General features: G+C 39.3%; 1 protein-coding gene across 5 annotated transcripts in view; it reads right to left on the bottom strand.

Annotated features, from left to right (window-relative positions):
• The window catches only part of DNM3 (dynamin 3), a 614,639-nt gene that overhangs the window by 507,027 nt on the left and 88,884 nt on the right, over nucleotides 1-18,728 (bottom strand). For all 5 annotated transcript variants that reach the window (XM_065935707.1, XM_065935708.1, XM_065935705.1 and 2 more), the window contains exon 2: nucleotides 5,421-5,494. In XM_065935707.1, coding sequence (XP_065791779.1) covers nucleotides 5,421-5,494 — 74 coding nt within the window. The remainder of the gene's footprint in view (nucleotides 1-5,420; nucleotides 5,495-18,728) is intronic.

Raw genomic sequence — 18,728 nt, 5'->3', positions numbered from 1 at the left:
AACATACAATGGAGAAAGAATAGTCTTTTCAACAAATGGTCCTGAGACAATATACCTGCAGAAAATGAAGTTGAGTTCTTACTTTGTACAATATATAAAAATTAACTCAAAATGGATCAAAGGCCTAAGTGTATGAACAAAACTATAAAATTATTAGAAGAAAACATAAGGGTAAATCTCCACAACCTTGGTTTTTTACTAATTATGAGACATGAACACTACAAGTGCTTCAATCTCAAACATTCAAAGAAATTGCTAGGAAAAGTAACAAAATCCTCAAAAAGAAATGGGGAAAGATAAAAATAGTCAATTCACAAAAGAAATACAAATACCAAATAAATACAAACACAAAAAAATTCCACATCACTGGTTACAGAGAAACAAAAAATAAAAACAAAGCTCATTTGCCTATCAAATTATTGTGGTGTTGAGAGGAGCAAAATAGTACATTAGATACAAATTCATATATAGATATAAATATAGATACAAATACACCTGTATTGTGTGTGTATACTTAGTCACTCAGTCATGTCCAACTCTGTGACCCACTAGACTGCAGCCCCCTGGCTCCTCTGTCCATGGGCATTCTCCAGGCAAGAATACTGGAGTGAGTTGCCATGCCCTCCTCCAGGGGATCTTCCCAACCCAGGGATCGAATAACACACACACTGTATATGTTGATAAATAGAATATTGTGTGCTATTCAGTAAACAAAGGATGTCACAGTCATCAGCGATTACAGCCACCACCAGAGGGTGAACAGATAAGCCCTGAGGAAACTCAGGATGTGAAAACACAGGATACTGGCCCCAGATAGCTATGGTGCATGTCAAAGAAATTATTTCACTGAGCCCAGATCTTGTCATACATAGAAAAGCGCTAAATTCCTTAAACTTGAGATATCCAGTTTCCTTTTATTAACAGTAGTCTTTGTTCCTTCTACCTCCACTTTGTTGCAAAATTCCTATGTATCATAGCTTCCCCCTTGCCTCGTTGGAGTAGTTATCTCAGGGATACTTGAAATGCTGTCTCTTGAGCTTGAAATCGCAAAAATTCCCACCAAAAAAAACAACAACAACAACAAAAAAAAAACATAACTCTTGTGGAGCTCGGTGCACACCAAGGTCATATGTGTGGTGCCTTGTACCAAGGTCACAGAACAAAAATCTCTGGAGCTGCCAGCCCCATAGCAACTGTCGCCATGAGCCTCGGAATCTAAACCAGCAGTTACCTGATCCTATATATTAGGTAAAATACTCAAGCTATTACCCATCTTATAGCAACTTAACCAATCACCAAATGCCACCCTTCCAGTAGGAATTTTCTTCTGTCCTGGGGCTATAAAAACTGGCTAATACCCCATGAAAGGGGTCGACACTCCCTTGAGCTGGCCTACTGTTCTAACAGTGTCTCCAACTCTAATAAACTTTATTCTCTCCTCATTCTGCCTCAAGTTTGGAAATTCTTTTTCATCCCACTCACACACAAAGACAGTGTTCAACTGTTAGGTTGCATGTGCATGTTTTTTTCTTCAGTCAACGACATGCACACAGATATTCAATGTGATCTTGGCAAGGCAACAGAGACAGTGGCATAAATAAGTTCAGTTCAGTCGCTCAGTGGTGTCCAACTCTCTGTGACCCCATGGACTGCAGCACACAAGGCTACCTGTCCATCACTAACACCTGGAGCTTACTCAAACTCATGTGTATCAACAAGAATCAGCAATGCCATCCAACCATCTCATGCTCTGGCATTCCCTTCTACTCACAGCTTCAACTTTTCTCAGCATCAGGGTATTTTTCAATGAGTCAGTTCTTTGCATCAGGTAGCCAAAGTATTGAAGTTTCAGCTTCAGTGTCATCTTTCCAATGAATAATCAGGACTGATTTCCTTTAGGATAGATTGGTTGGCTCTCCTTGCAGTCCAAGGGACTCTCAAGAGTCTTCTTCAATGCCACAGTTCAAAACCATCAATTCTTCTGCACTCAGCTTTCTTTATAGTTCAATTCTTACATCCATACATGACTACTGGAAAAACCACAGCTTTGACTAGATGGACTTTTGTTGGCAAAGTAATGTCTCTGCTTTTTAATATGCTGTCTAGGTTGGTCATAGTTTCTCTTCTAAGGAGCAAACGTCTTTTAATTTCAAGGCTGCAGTCACCATCTGCAGTGATTTTGGAACCCAAAGAAATAAAGTCTGTCACTGTTTCCACTGTTTCCCCAACTATTTGCCATGAAGTGATGGGACTGGATACCAGGATCTTAGTTTTCTGAATGTTGAGCTTTAAGCCAACTTTTGCACTATCCTCTTTAACTTTCACCAAGAGGCTCTTCAGTTCTTCTTCACTTTCTGCCATAAGAGTGGTATCACCTGAATATCTGAGATTATTGATATTTCTCCCGGCAATCTTGATTCCAGCTTGTGCTTCATTCAGTCTGGCATTTCACAAGATGTACTCTGCCTATAAGTTAAATAAACAGGGTGACAATATACAGCATTGATGTACTCCTTTCCCTATATGGAACCAGTCTTTTTTTCCATGTCCAGTTCTAACTGTTGCCTCCTAACCTGCATACAGATCTCTCAGGAGGCAGGTCAGGTGGTCTGGTATTCCCATCTCTTTCAGAATTTTCTACAGTTTATTGTGATCCACAGAAAGGCTTTGGCATAGTCAATAAAGCAAATGTAGATGTTTTTCTGGAACTCTGTTGCTTTTTTGATGATCCAATAGATGTTGGCAATTTGATCTCTGGTTCCTCTGCCTTTTCTAAATCCAGCTTGAACATCTGGAAGTTCACGGTTCATGTACTATTGAAGCCTGCCTTGGAGAATTTTGAGCATTAATTTACTAGCATGTGAGATGAGTGCAATTGTGTGGTAGTTTGAGCATTCTTTGGGATTGCCCTTCTTTGGGACTGGAATGAAGACTGACCTCTTCCAGTCCTGTGGCCACTGCTGAGTTTTCCAAATTTGCTGGCATATTGAGTATAGCACGTTCACAGCATCATCTTTTAGGAACTGAAATAGCTCAACTGGAATTCCTTCACCTCCACTAGCTTTATTTATAGTGATGCTTCCTAAGGCCCACTTGACTTCCCATTCCAGGATGTTTGGCTTTAGGTAAGTGATCACACCATCGTGGTTATCTGGGTCGTGAAGATCTTTTTTGTATAGACCTTCTGTGTATTCTTGCCACCTCTTCTTAATATCTTCTGCTTCTCTTAAGTCCTTACCATTTCTGTTCTTTATTGTGCTCATCTTTGCATGAAATGTTCCTTTGGTATCTCTAATTTTCTTGATGAGATCTCTAGTCTTTCCCATTCTATTGCTTTCCTCTATTTCTTTGCCTTGATCACTGAGGAAGGCTTTCTTATCTCTCCTTGCTATTCTTTGGAACAGTGGCATGATGAGAGATCTTAGTTCCCTGCCCAGGAATTAAATCTGGGTAGCCTGGATGAAAACCAGGAATCCTAGCCACCAAACCAGCAAGGGCTAGTGGCTACAAGCTATTTTTCCCTATATCTTTTCCCCCTGTGAAAAATGCATTTATCACAGAGGCAGAAACTGAAAATGCAGTTGAAACGTTTACTTTTAGAGACACAGCACAACAAGTGGGAGAGCACATGGAAAAACAGCTTGTTTGGTTGAGACAGAAGCAAGGCAGAGATGCACACCTAAAGGGTGTGGGCGTCCCCCCTGGTGAGGAGGAGCACAGTAAAGAGGCTGTTAGTCATTTCTATAAGGCAGTTTTTCCAGGACTTTGTCTTCATTCAGGCCAGTTATCTGGTTTCTTTTATCACACCTGACCTACCCTGGGACCCTCCCATGGGATGTTCATGCACCCCTCAGTCAAGATGAATCTTGAAGTGAAGGCTTCTGAGAGAAGCAAGACTCATTACACCCTGGAATTAACCTCTGGCTTTTTGTTTCAAGGACACTTTGTGCAAATGTGTAATGTCTCCCTTATCTTTTCACCCTGATTATTTAACGTATATGCAGAGCACATCATGTGAAATGTCGGGCTGGATGAGGCACAAGCTGGTATCAAGATTGCCGAGAGAAATATCAATAATCTCAGATATGCAGATGACACCACCCTTACGGCAAAAAGAAAAAGGAACTGGAGAGCCTCTTGATGAAAGTGAAAGAGGAGAGTGAAAAAGCTGGCTTAAAATTCAACATTTGGAAAACTAAGATCATGGCATCCAGCCCCATCACTTCATGGAAAATAGATGGGAAAACAATGGAAACAGTGACAGACTTTATTTCTTGGGATTCTAAAATCACTGCAGATGGTGGCTGCAGCCATGAATTAAGACACTTGATCCTTGGAAGAAAAGCTATGACCATCCTAGAAAGCATATTAAAAAGCAGAGACATTACTTTGCTGACAAAGGTCCATCTAGTCAAAGCTATGATTTTTCCTGTAGTCATGTATGGATGTGAGAGTTGAACTATAAAGAAAGCTGAGTGCTGAAGAATTGATGCTTTTGAACATGGTGTTGGAGAAGACTCTTGAGAGTCCCTATGACTGCAAGGAAATCCAACCATTCAATCCTAAAGGAAATCAGTCCTGAATATTCATTGGAAGGACTGACGCTGAAGCTGAAGCTCCAATACTTTGGTCACCTGATTCGAAGAACTGACTCATTGGAAAGGATGCTGATGCTGGAAAATTGAAGACGTGAGGAGAAGGGGACAACAGAGGATCAGATGGTTGGATGGCATTGCCGACTCGATATTTGGTGACAGACAGGGAAACCTGGCATGCTGCAATCCATGGGGTTGCGAAGGGTCAGATTCGGCTGGGCAGCTAAGGGACTGAACTGAACTGAACTCCCTTATCTTTTTTCTCAGAAAGGTCTTTGCCTCTCTTTGTCCTTGCCATGATTATTCCCTTGAGGTGTTAACAAGAGACAAAGACTGGCTATTTACCTTGTTTCTGATGTTATAACCATTTTCGAGAGCAAATGGGAGGCTGGTGTAAATTCCTCAACTGGAGTCTACCTATCTCTTGACTCAGAAAATGCAAAGAGGCCACTGGCTGACTGTCAATGTCCAACCTGGATCCTGTCTATCTCTTAACCTCAGGTGGATGTTAAATTACTTAAAAAAAATTCCCAGACACGCACACACACATAGGGGCAGGAAGGAAGCATACCAAAGGAGTACTAGAAGTTATGTCACACCGTAAAATTACAGATATATTACAATGAGAATAAATGAAATAAAAGGAATTGAAATGTAATAAATGTAATAAAAGGAATTTAAAAAGCAATGAAAAAGGGAGTGTTTTAGAGAAACATATAGGCAGCTAATGATCACCAAAACATTTTTGCTGCTATGACCCAAAATCCTGCAATGACAGGTATCACAGATACAGTCATCCAAGTAGCAAACACCCTTTTCCGTTACCTGCTTTGGAAGTAATCAGCTGCAGCACTAGCGGCCTTCTAGTTACAATGCCTGACCCTCGAGGGAGAAAGTCCCTAAGAAAAGAAGAAAAAGAAAGAATAGATTAAGGCATTTAAAGGAATTCTTATCACTGATCAATTTACAAATCAATATCCATAATTTTCAACCTTTCAATGCAAGACCCATCTTATAAAAGAGGTATTTGCAAAAAAAAAAGGAGGAGTGAGTAAGGGTCCTTATACTGAATATTAACACACATACATTATTATAATGACCTCACTGGAATATGTAATTCTCTCATTTAGTTGGAATTAATGAACATTTGCCTTAGACTACTGTGTATTGTCAACTATTTTTTATTTTCAGAGAACATACATTTAGAAAAACATCTGATGTGGAAGTTAATCCTTAAACTCTTTGGTAATTAAAAAATTCATTGCTTCATCCACCTTCAAGACTAATATTAACACCATCAAATACTGTCCATTTTAAGAGGTAATAAAGACACATTAAACTGTATCTTCTAAATACCTAACGTTTCTCTCCAATACGGTCACACACAAAACATAGGGTTCAGTTCAGTTCAGTCGCTCAGTCGTGTCTGACTCTTTGTGACCCCATGAACCGAAGCACGCCAGGCCTCCCTGTCCATCACCAACTGCCGGAGTCTACCCAAACCCATGTCCATTGAGTAGGTGACGCCATCCAACCATCTCATTCTCTGTCATCCCCTTCTCCTCCTGTCTTCAATCTTTCCCAGCATCAGGGTCTTCTCAAATGAGTCAGCTCTTCACATCAGGTGGCCAAAGTATTGGAGTTTCAGCTTCAACATCAGTCCTTCCAATGAACACCCAGGACTGATCTCCTTTAGGATGGACTAAGTGGAGATAAATGTTGGGTATGTAGGAAGTAACAGCAGAAAAAATATTGCAATTTGATATTTTTTTTATTTGTTTTCTTTCCTGATAGGAGCTTATTAAAAAGGAGATTTTTTTCAAATAAACATTTTCTTTAAAATGGCATGCTAATATGCACTAGATAAATAAATCTACAGGAAAGAGAGTATTTTATAATTACATCTACAATGTCACATAACTCAGTACAGATTCTGCAATGTTAAAGAGAATTCATAAACATATCTATAACACTGCTTTTAAACACACTTAGAATGCTTCACAACTTTTAGAAGAGTCATAATTTTAAAAATCACAAAATTCCATTCAAACTAAATTTCAGAACCAATGGCAATGTTTCCCAAAAAGTATCTCCAGGACCACCAGAAAGTATTTTGACCACAGACACTGAGGATCTATTCGGGAAAGATGCAGCATCTAGACTCTTTAACAAGCACCAGGGGACTGATGTTCACCATGGTTGGAGAACCACTGGCCTCACCACAGGAAATGTTCCTTAATGATTCAGTGGGTAATAACAGTGTGGGATCTCTTCAAGAAAATTAGACATACCAAGGGAACATTTCATGCAAAGATGGGCACAATAAAGGACAGAAATGGTATGGACCTAACAGAAGCAGATGTTAAGAAGAGGTGGCAAGAATACACAGAAGGTCTATACAAAAAAGATCTTCATGACCCAGATAATAACAATTGTGTGATCACTCACCTAGAGCCAAACATCCTGGAATATGAAGTCAAGTGGGCCTTAGGAAGCATCACTATGAACAAAACTAGTGGAGGTGATGGAATTCCAGTTGAGCTATTTCAATTCCTAAAAGATGATGCTGTGGAAGTGCTACACTCAATATACCAGCAAATTTGGAAAACTCAGCAGTAGCCACAGGACTAGAAAAGGTCAGTCTTCATTCCAATCCCTAAGAAAGGCAATGCCAAAAATGCACAAAGTACCACACAATTACATTCATCTCACACACTAGCAAAGTAATGTTCAAAATTATCCAGCCAGGCTTCAACAGTACATGAACCGTGAACTTCCAGATGTTCAAATTGAATTTAGAAAAGGCAGAGGAACCAGAGATCAAATTGCCAACATCTACTGGATCTTCAAAAAAGCAAGAGAGTTCCAGAAAAACATCTACTTTTGCTTTATTAACTATGCCAAAGCCTTTGACTGTGTGGATCACAATAAACTAGAAAATTCTGAAAGAGATGGGAATACCAGACCACCTGACCTGCCTCCTGAGAGATCTGTATGCAGGTCAGGAAGCAACAGTTAGAACAGGACATGGAACAACAGACTGGTTCCAAATAGGGAAAGGAGTACATCAAGGCTGTACATTGTCACCCTGTTTATTTAATTTATATGCACAGTACATCATGAGAAACGCTGGGCTGGATGAAGTACAAACTGGAATCAAGATTCCCCGGGTGAAATATCAATAACCTCAGATATGCAGGTGACACCAACCTTATGACAGAAAGCAAAGAACTAAAGAGCCACTTGATGAAAGTGAAAGAGGAGACTGAAAAAGTTGGCTGAAAACTCAACATTCAGCAAACTAAGATCATGACATCCGGTCCCATCACTTCATGGCAAATAGATGCGCAAAGAGTGGAAACAGTGACAGACTTTATTTTCTTGGGCTCCAAAATCATTGCAAATGATGACTGCAGCCATGAAACTGAACGACACTTGCTCCTTGGAAGAAAAGCTATGGCCAACGTAGACAGCATATTAAAAAGCAGAGACATTACTTTGCCAACAAAGGTCCATCTAGTCAAAGCTGTGGTTTTTCCAATAGTCATGTATGGATATGAGAGTTGAACTATAAAGAAATCTGAGTGCTGAAGAACTGATGCTTTTGAACTGCGCTGTTAGAGAAGACTCTTGAGAGTGTATTAGACTGCAAGGAGATCCAACCAGTCCATCCTAAAGGAAATCAGTCCTCAATGGTCATTGGAAGGACTGATGCTGAAGCTCCAATACTTCGGCCACCTGACTCGAAGAACTGACTGATTTGAAAAGACCCTGATGCTGGGAAAGATTGAAGGCGGGAGGAGAAGGGGACAACAGAGGATGAGATGGTTGGATGGCATCACCAACTTGACGGACATGAGCATGAGTAAACTCCGGAAACTGGTGATGGACAGGGAGGCCTGGCGTGCTGTAGTCGATGGGGTCTCAAAGAGTCGGACACAACTGAGAGACTGAACTGAACTGAATGACATGGAACTACTATCAGTTTTGTAGGAAATTTGGCAGAACACAGCTTCAACACAGATGGGATTTCAGTAAACAACAGCTTATACAACCAGTAAAGGTCAGTGAGAAGGCTGCAAACCCAAGGCTTTAGCTTCACTGATACTTTAAAAAAGGGCATTACAGGGGTAAAATTGAGCAAAATTTCCTCCACTTACAGCAAATTTATTTTGCAAGCACTAGTGTAAATTCTAATAGCCTCTTAGGCAGGTTAATAAATTTACTCCTTGACTCCAAAGGCTAAGTTTCATTCGGAATGTCATTGATGCAACTAAAATAAAGGATAGTGAAATTACAGATTTGTTTCACTCTTAAAAAAAATTCTACCAGAATAAATAATATTATTTACTTATCAAAAAATTCACTGAAAAACTAAGAAATCCTAGAGAGATGCTGTGTCCATGGGTCTGTACTTAGGTGTATGAAATCTAATAGGAAGAGACACACATGCACATAGAAAACCATTTAGAAGGGACCAGATAATATAAGAAAGAATAACACTCTTTTAAAAACATCTCAGTCAGCTCAGTTCAGTCACTCAGTCGGGCCCGCCTCTCTGCGACCCCACATACTGCAGCACACCAGGCTTCCCTGTCCATCACCTGGCAATCTTGAATCCAGCTTGTGCTTCATCCAGCCCAGCGTTTCTCACAATGTACTCTGCATATAAATTAAATAAGAAAGGTGACAGTATACAGCCTTGACATGCTCCTTTTCCTATTTGGAACCAGTCTGTTGTTCCATGTCCTGTTCTAACTGTTGCTTCTTGAGCTGTATACAGATTTCTCAGGAGGCAGGTCAGGTGGTCTGGTATTCCCATCTCTTTAAGAATACAGTTTGTGGTGATCCACACAGTCAAAGGCTTTGGTATAGTCAACAAAGCAAAAGTAGATGTTTTTCTGGAACTCTGTTGGTTTTCTGATGATCCAGCAGGTGTTGGCAATTTGATCTCTGGTTCCTCTGCCCTTTCTAAATCCAGCTTGAACTCTGCAAGCTCACAGTTCACCAACTGCAGAAGCCTGCCTTGGAGAATTTTGAGCATTATTTTACTAGCATGTAAGATGAATGCAGTTGTGCAGTAGTTTGTACATTCTTTGGCATTGCCCTTCTTCGGGATTGGAATGAAGACTGCCCTTCTCCAGTTCTGTGGCCACTGCTGAGTTTTCCAAATTTGCTGGCATATTGACTGCAGCACTTCCACAGCATCATCTTTTAGGATTTGAAACAGTTCAACTGGAATTCCATCACCTCCACTAGCTTTGTTCATAGTGATCCTTCCTAAGTGATGCCCACTTGACTTTGCATTCCAGGATGTCTGGCTCTAGGTAAGTGAGCACACCATTGTGGTTATTTGGGTCATGAAGATCTTTTTTGTATAGTTCTTCTGTGTATTCTTGCCACCTCTTCTTATTATCTTCTGCTTCTGATAGATCCATAACATTTCTGTTCTCTATTGTGCCCATCTTTGCATGTAATGTTCCCTTTGTTTTCTGTAATTTTCTTGAAGAGATCTCTAGTATTTCCCATTCTATTGTCTTCCTCTATTTCTTTGCACTGATCACTGAGGAAGGCTTCCTTATCTCTCCTTGCTATTCTTTGGAACTCTGCATTCACATGGGTGTATGTTTCCTTTTCTCCTTTGCCTTTAGCTTCTCTTATTTTCTCAGCTATTTGTTAGGCCTCCTCAGACAACCATTGTGCCTTTTTAAAAACATCTAAGCACATATAATTAGAAACTCTTTTAATAATCTCCAGGATCTATATTATTAATAGAATATTTGCTATTTGGGATGTTTTCAGTGATCACTTTAAGAAAATCAGACCTACTCTGTGCCAAGGCCTAAAAAGAGAAAGTTAATTTGAGAATCAAAATGGATAAAGGGAAAACAGAACAAAACTCCAGAGCAAAGAGTAGAGGCCCCTGTGTGAGTTATCAGGACCATGAATGAGGTTTCAGTTATACAGATGCCAAGAATAAAATACACAGGTCTGAATGATGGTATTTAACAAGTCAGTGAAGTATTTTCTTAAAGAGAAAGAGGTAGGAAGAAAGACAGAAAGAAGAAGGAAAATAGGAAGGAAAAAACGAGGTTTTAGTTACTTAAATCCTTTGTGCTGCGATCTGTTTCAACTTATACTTATGACCATATGTTTATAATGTAGATGTAGTAACAATCCTTTGAACATCATTAAAGCAAAAGAGAAGGTATCATACGTTTTAAATAGCAAATAATTATCATATGTTTGGCTAAAAAGTAAGCCAACAGATATAGCTTACACTTATCTCTACTTTTGTATTAAGTAAACAGAACTTTTCATTAAGAGTAATAGTGGTTTCAAGTACCCACTTCGTGGCTCTAACCAGTTCTACCTGCAACACACACATTCCCACCAAAAGTCAAAAGATTTGGTAACCAAATCCTGCCATTTCAAAGTCTTTTCTGACTTCACAGCAGGATTTGAGTGCAACAAAGCACCAGAGAGAAATTTCTTCTGAAGAGTGATTAATCTGGCTCTCTGAAGAGTCACGTCATTCTGGTGATACAGCAGCATGAAAACCATATGCCCAGCACACTCCTGCTGTGAGAGCTGAACCCTCAAATGAAACACAGAGAACCTCGCATAGAGTCCCAATTCTACCATGGAATGGGCAAAATTCTCTAAACATGTTTCCTTTTCTACTAATTTGAAATAATTCTATGAAATCAAATGAAATGCAACACATGGCAAATTTTTAAAAACCAAAGCACCACAGAAAAAAGTAGTACTATTATTATTGCTACAATACAGCTATGGGGTGTTTTCCCTTATATTTTAGCATTCTCTCATCTACAAAAAACAGCTTTGATAATTTTTAACATTTCATGAATGAAATGTGGATCTGAAGTGCCTGAGACCCCACCCGATTGGTCCCCTTGAAGTTGACCAGTTGCACTGGTTTGGAAATCTCAGTTCCTTATTCCAGCCTCAATCGACAGGGAGCCAGGGCACTGATATAAGAATCATGAATAATTCATTAATCACTAAGTACAACCATCCATTTGAATTTCAGGTGGTTGGTTCTCCTGAAAGCAGATCTAATGAAAAAATTACTTCACTGAATTAATGCAGGAAAAAGTGACGGTGCCTTTGCTATTACTGTGAATATAAATTATGCACCAGTTTCCTCAAAAATGGACCTTCAAGCTAAAGTGAGAAGAGTAATCTGGAGAGATGTAGTATTAAACTGACTCCCTTCTTTAGCCTGAATGCCTCACCTTTGATTGCACTGTACAGATTTTAAGGCAGGAGTAGTGCCTCCCTCTCTATGCCACATAGCAGCCACAATCCAAATGCCTTACTTCTCTCTCAGCTCATTTCAACAAAGCACTAATCTACACAGTCTTAACAGCTGGTCTTGAGGCAATAAGTCAATTCTCTTTCATGGTTTCCTGATTCCTGAACAAAAAGTAGAGAACAGTTTCCATACTATGGTCTAAGAACCACTTTGATAACATTTCTTATTGGCTCTTCCAGAAACTTAGTTACTAAGAAATATGATCATTGTTCAATTACGAAATGAGTGACCCTCAGAAACCTAAAAGCAAGCAATGACTGTATCCGAAAAGCTAAAAGAATTCTCGCCCTTAGCAAATAAATTATGAACATGCTTTTGTTCAATATAGACATTAATGATGACTAGCTAGATGGTCTGTTCAATGAATAAATGTTTAACATCTGCCCTTGACTAAAGCCAAGAGGTATAACTCTTAAGTTCCAATAAGTTAATTCAAATAACTGATCCATTCAAACAACCTTAGTCTTAGAGGGAGGCTGTTGATGTTCAGTTGTTCGATCATGTCTGACTCTTTGTTACCCCATGGACTGCAGCATGCCACACTTCCTTGTCCTTCACCATCTCCTGGAGCTTGCTCAAACTCACATCTATTGAGTTGGTGATGCCATCCAACCATCTCATCCTCCATCATCCCCTTCTCCCCCTGCTTTCAAGCTTTCCCAGCATCAGGCTCTTCTCTAATGAGTCGGCTCTTCCCATCACGTAGTCAAAGTATTGGAGCTTCAGCTTCAGCATTGTCCTTCCAATGAATATTCAGGACTGATTTCCTTTAGTATGGACTGTTTTGATCTCCTTGTAATCCAAGGGACTGCCAAGAATCTTCTCCAACACCACAGTTCAAAAGCATCAATTCTTTGGTGCTCAACTTTCTTTACGATCCAACTCTCACATCCATATATGACTACTGAAAAAACTATAGCTTTGATTATATGAACCTTTGTTGGCAAAGTAAGCTCTCTGCTTTTTAATATGCTGTCTAAGTTGGTCATAGCTTTTCTTCCAAGGAGCAAGTGTCTTTTAATTTCATGGCAGCAGTCACCATCTGCAGTGATTTTGGAGTTCAAGAAAATAAAGTCTGTCACTTTTTCCCCATCTATTTGCCATGAAGTGATGGGACCAGATGCCAGATGCCAACATTTTTGAATGTTGAGTTTTAAACCAACTTTCACTCTCCTCCTATACCTTCATCAAGAGACTCTTTAGTTCCTCTTTGCATTCTGCCATTAGGGTGGTGACATCTGCACATCTGAGGTTATTGATATTTCTCTCAGCAATCTTGATTCCAGTCTGTACTTCATCCAGCTCAGCATTTCTCATGGTGTACTCTGCATATAAGTTTAATAAGCAGGGTGACAATATACAGCCTTGATGCACTCCTTTCCCAATTTGGAACCAGTCCATTGTTCCATGTATGGTTCTACATGTTGCTTCTTGACCTGCATACAGGTTTCTCAGGAGGCAGGTAAGGTGGTATGGTATTCCCATCTCTTTAAGAATTTTCCACAGTTTGCTGTGATCCACACAGTCAAAGGCTTTGGCATACTAAATGAAGCAGAAGTAGATGTTGAGGTGGCAGGTGGGAAATAACATGCAAATAACTACAATAAGCATAACAAGCTCTACAGTTAAGTTCTATGATTGATAAGGTGAAGGACCAACACACCATAGGGAATAATCTATTCTTCTTGGGGTACTAGTCAGAAAAAACTATTTCAGAAACACATGAAGTAGGAAGGACATCACAGGAGATCAGGAGGTATAAAGACATGGGAGAGAGGTCTACACAACACAGAACATCATGGAACTGTAAGTATTAAAGAAAGGTCAGGATGAGGTGAGAAGTGTCTGGAGAAGACTTTAGAAGATTCAGGGGGTTTTTTTTTGTTTGTTTTTATTCCTATGAAAACAAGAGGGAACGGAAGAGTTTTAATTGATCAAATTACAGATCAATTTCAATTTCAAGACTGAAAAATGAACTGTAAATGCCACTAAAGATTACAGTCTTCTGCTGAACAAAATTATGCTAAAAAATAACCTAACAGTGGTACACACTTCCTTAGGGTCTATTATAATACATTTTATTTATTTGACTTGCCATGCTTTGATCAATGTGCCAATCCTATGTCTAGAGCAGTGTGCTGATTTTGTATGCATGTTTAACTCATAAAATACTACATATTGTATCAAAGGGGAAAAAAAAGTCACGGGCTTCCCGGGTGGCACAGTGGTAAAGAATCCACCTACAGTGCAGGAGGCTCAGGTTCAAGTCCTGTATCAGGAAGATCCCCTGGAGTAGGAAATGGCAACCCCCTCTAGTATGCTTGCCTGGAGAATTCCATGGACAGATGAGCCAGGCGGGCTACAGTCCATGGGGTCGCAAAGAGTCGGAAAGGGGGACTCTACAGAGAATGACAAAAAATAGGGAGACTAGTCATTAACCAGTCTAGGTCACTGGGGAAGAAGATGATAAAGGTCAACCCCAAGGCAGTGATAGTCAAGGTAGTGAAGAAAGAGAGAAGACAATAAAGAGAACAGACACTTGACAGGACTTAATGATCGCTTTCATATGGAATGAATTGATACGAAGGAGTTAAGATAAATTTCACATTTCTGGTTTGGGGAACTGACTGAAGAGTGGTGCCATTAACCAGAAGAGGACATACAGAAAGATCTAGTTAGAGCTGATGATATGTTTACCGTGTACCAGGCATCATTCTCATTTGATCTTCATAACAATCCTGTGAGGTATATATTGTTATTTTCACTTCACCAGTGAGGACCCAGAAAACCTGAGGCACAGAAAAGCTACATTATCTTCTCAAACTCACAAAGCTAGTAAGGGACAGATCTAAGACTCAAACCTAGAAAGTCTAACTCTAGCAACTGTGCTCTTGAGCATTAGACTGTGCTACACTATAAAAGTAATGAGAGAAAATGAGGACATGCTGATCTTTAGATACCTAAAGAGTATCTAGATTAAGACAACAAGTACAGTTAGACTGAGCAACTAGAACTCAGGATAAATGTCTAGAGATAAAAATCTGTGAGTCTTCAATGGAGCAGGCTGTTGAAGCCAAGAGAACAGATGAGTAGGAATGGTGTGGAGAAGAGTGATTAATATGGACTCTGGAAAATACCAACACTTAATGAGCACATGAAAGAAGCAAGCTAAGAGATTGAGAAGGAGTGCACAGAGCAATAAGCTCAATATCAGAAGTCAAAGGTATCCCCAAAGTCATACTAGCCTTTTAAGACACCTCCACTTAGATGTCTCAAAATCAGTCTCTATAATTCAACTCATTATCATCCATCCAACATGTCTCTCCTCCTTTATTCTCAATCACAACCCACATCATGTTGATGATGTGTCAGCCAAACATCCATGTGACATGCGATACATGTATGTGACATCTATACATGTCAGCCAAACCAAGTATCTGGAAATCATCCACCCACCATCTTCCTCTATCTTCATGCTCCAAATTGGTCACCACATCCTGCTAGTTCTTCCCTAATATGGCTTAAAAGCATCCTTTCTACTCTATTTCAACCATGATTTCAGGTGCCTCCAAGTCTCAAACAGACAACCACAATAATCTCCCAATTAATTTCCCTGCATCCAATTTGAGCACCCTCCAATCCAACCTCAACAGGAACATAAATCCCATTACATCATTCCCAGACTCTAAACCATTAAATGTTTCCCCATTGTATTTAGCATGAAATGCAAACTATAAACAGAGCAGAAAAAAAGTCCTGACTCCTAGTGGAAGTTTCTGTATTCACTTGAGCTCGCAGGCACCTTCCTTGGCACATTTCATGCTCCCTCATGGGTGCTCTCTCCTCACTTCTTCATCTAGCCAACTCCTATTTAATCCTCAATACTCAGCTCCACGTCACCTTCTCTGAGAAGCTGTCTTTGAAATCCCTCGGTACATGACCTCTACTTAAGCTCTCAATACACACTTGTCATACTGGTCTATTTACATTTGTGCTCCTTCATCCCTATGTTCCTCCCAATGCCTCCTTCAGTGCCCAAGTATTATTTTTTAACACTTTCTAACATCTTGCTTTCAATGAGGATGTTTTCTCATTGCCCACATATTCAAAACATGAAAGGAAAACTGTCCCATATCTAATCCCCAAACAGGCAGACAGTAGGCATTTTACATGGACAGAAAGAACAGGCAAGATAGCTTTCAATTTACCAGTAACTTCCTAAGACCATTTAAACTAATATCTTTATTATGAATGTTTAAGATCTGACAGTACTCACCAAAGTACAAAATACACATCATAGAGGTCAATAATACTGAGTAACTAAAGACACAGAATAGAATTTGAAGGAAAAAATATTTTTAAAAATCCAAGAACCAATATACTTTTTAAAATCATTCGTTAAAAACAGAGAAGTCTCTTCCAAAAAATTATACTCAAAATATAATTTTATGTGCTCCAAAATACTCCCTGTCAGATTATCTCATGGTCCTTCAAAATGATAACCCAATTTTAGAAAAAAGGAAGGAAAAGAGAAAAGAGGGATAGAGAAAAACAGAGAGAAAAAGAGATAGGTCACTGCCAAATACTGCCTACCCCCTACCCCAAGAAGCACTGAGGTCATGTATTCCACACACTGAACACAATGGCACTGTTAAAACAGCTTTGTGTTTGCGTGCCCTAATCTCGGAGCTTTGCCAGCCATTACAATGCCACTTTAATTGCTGAAGGAAGTAATTATGCCAAAATCCACACATTTAATTGGAAATTTTCCACTGCAGTTTCCTTTTTCCCTAAATTCTTGGCACACAGTAAGAATATTTGCACTTACAGATTTATAAAAGATCACATTTTGCTGCTATCATTTACTCTATAATTTGTAGTATTCAATAAACATCACCAGCATTTTGTTCGAAAAACAGTTGCAAATCCAAACGCAAGAAACACAATGCTTTTTTTTTTAAACTAACATCTAAGAAATTTCAAAACTTACCTTTTTTCCACAAAACTCAAAATTTCTAAGTAATAGTGTTAGTCTCTCAGTCATGTCCGACTCTGCAATCCCACAGACTGTAGCCCACCAGACTCTACTGTCCATGGAGTTCTCTTGCCTCCATGGAGGCAAGAATACTGGAGTAGGCTGCCAAGCCCTCTGCCAGGGGAAGCAATATGTTTTCATTAAATATGGTTAACCAATAATTAATGGTTCCCATTGCAATATTCAAAATGCAAACATTTCTGAGTCAGAGATCTGTAAAGCCAGTTCTCAGTTCAAAATACTATGTGTTCTCCCCACTAGGAAATGCTCTCAAGAACTTAACACCTTCATATTTAATCCATTTTATTTGCTTATTCAGAAAGTCAGTTTGTTCAAGAATTTAAAGCACCAGATTAATAAGTCTTAGCATCAAGCAGAGGCACTTAGCTGTCACTCTATTTTAAATCACAGATTATACCTTACCCCTCGTAGCTGCCGTGCAAGTGGATGACAAAGGAACAACTAAACAGACTATTAGTTGCCTGCCCAATATCCATTTGCCCATTATTTCTTATTAACAGAATCCCAATTTTGTTGCAAATGGCAATGTGTCCAACTTAAATAGGTAAATAAATAAGCCTACACTTCCCAGCCTCCCTGACAAATGAGGTGTCAACACAATTAAATTTTAGTCAGATGTAATTAGAGGCTGTTGAGAGACATCATAGACAGTTCCTTTAAAGGATCTAATTCAGCAGTTGTGTAGCTTTTGCTCTTCCCTCTTCCTTCTTCTCCCTGTCAGTTATACATGATAGCAAAGCTCCTGCAACCATCTCACAGCACAAGGCAACCTTGAAGATGAAAGCTATGCTCTAAGAATGGCAGAGCAAAAAAAGACAAAGGTTCAAGAAGAGTGGTGTTATTATGAGTCACTGAACCAGCCCTGTACTGCCTAACAAAGAGAATGACAAACAAAAAGAAAGACACCAAACCTAGAGCCTATTATACAGAGTAAAGTAAGTCAGATAGAGAAAGATAAATATCACATACTAACATATATATATATATGGAATCTAGGAAGATGGTACCGAAGAATTTATTTGCAGGGCAGCATTGGAGACCCAGACATAGAGAACAGACTTACAGACACAGGGGGAGGGGAGGAGAGGGTGAGACATATGGAGAAAGTAACAAGGAAACTTACATTACCACATGTAAAACAGATAGCCAATAGGAATTGGCTGTTTGTTTCAGGGAACTCAGACAGAGGCTCTGTATCTACCTAGAGGTCTGGGATGGGGAGGCAGATGGGAGTTAGGTTCAAGAAGGAGGGGATATATGTATACCTATGACTGATTCATATTGAGGTTTGTTTGACAGAAAGCAACAAAATTCTGTAAAGCAATTATCTCTCAATTAAAAAATAAATAAAATTTTTAAAAAGAGAGTGAGTACACTTTAGAAGTGTTTCTCAACCTTTTTTTTTTTTTTTTTACTATTGTGTACCTAATAAGGCCTAATAATGGTCTTATTGGCCATTTTCCCCATTAATTTTCCCTTCATTAGATTTAATACCACAGATGTACTATAGTATATTACTGAGTGTACTTTATACATAACAGAAGACTTTTTTGACCTCTGAGAATCAATTTTTGACCCATAAGGGGCAGTCTTACCCACATTGAGAACATGTAGGAAATGGCAACCCACTTTAGTAGTACTCTTACCCAGAAAATTCCATGGAGGAACCTTGTAGACTACAGTCCATGGGGTCGCAAAGAGTAGGACATGACTGAGCGATTTCACTTTCACTTTTCAC

This window comes from Muntiacus reevesi, chromosome 5, assembly GCF_963930625.1.
Source record: "Muntiacus reevesi chromosome 5, mMunRee1.1, whole genome shotgun sequence".
In the NCBI taxonomy this organism is placed as follows: domain Eukaryota; kingdom Metazoa; phylum Chordata; class Mammalia; order Artiodactyla; family Cervidae; genus Muntiacus; species Muntiacus reevesi.
Note: the sequence above shows the minus strand (reverse complement) of the source record. Positions and strands in the feature narration are given on the sequence as shown.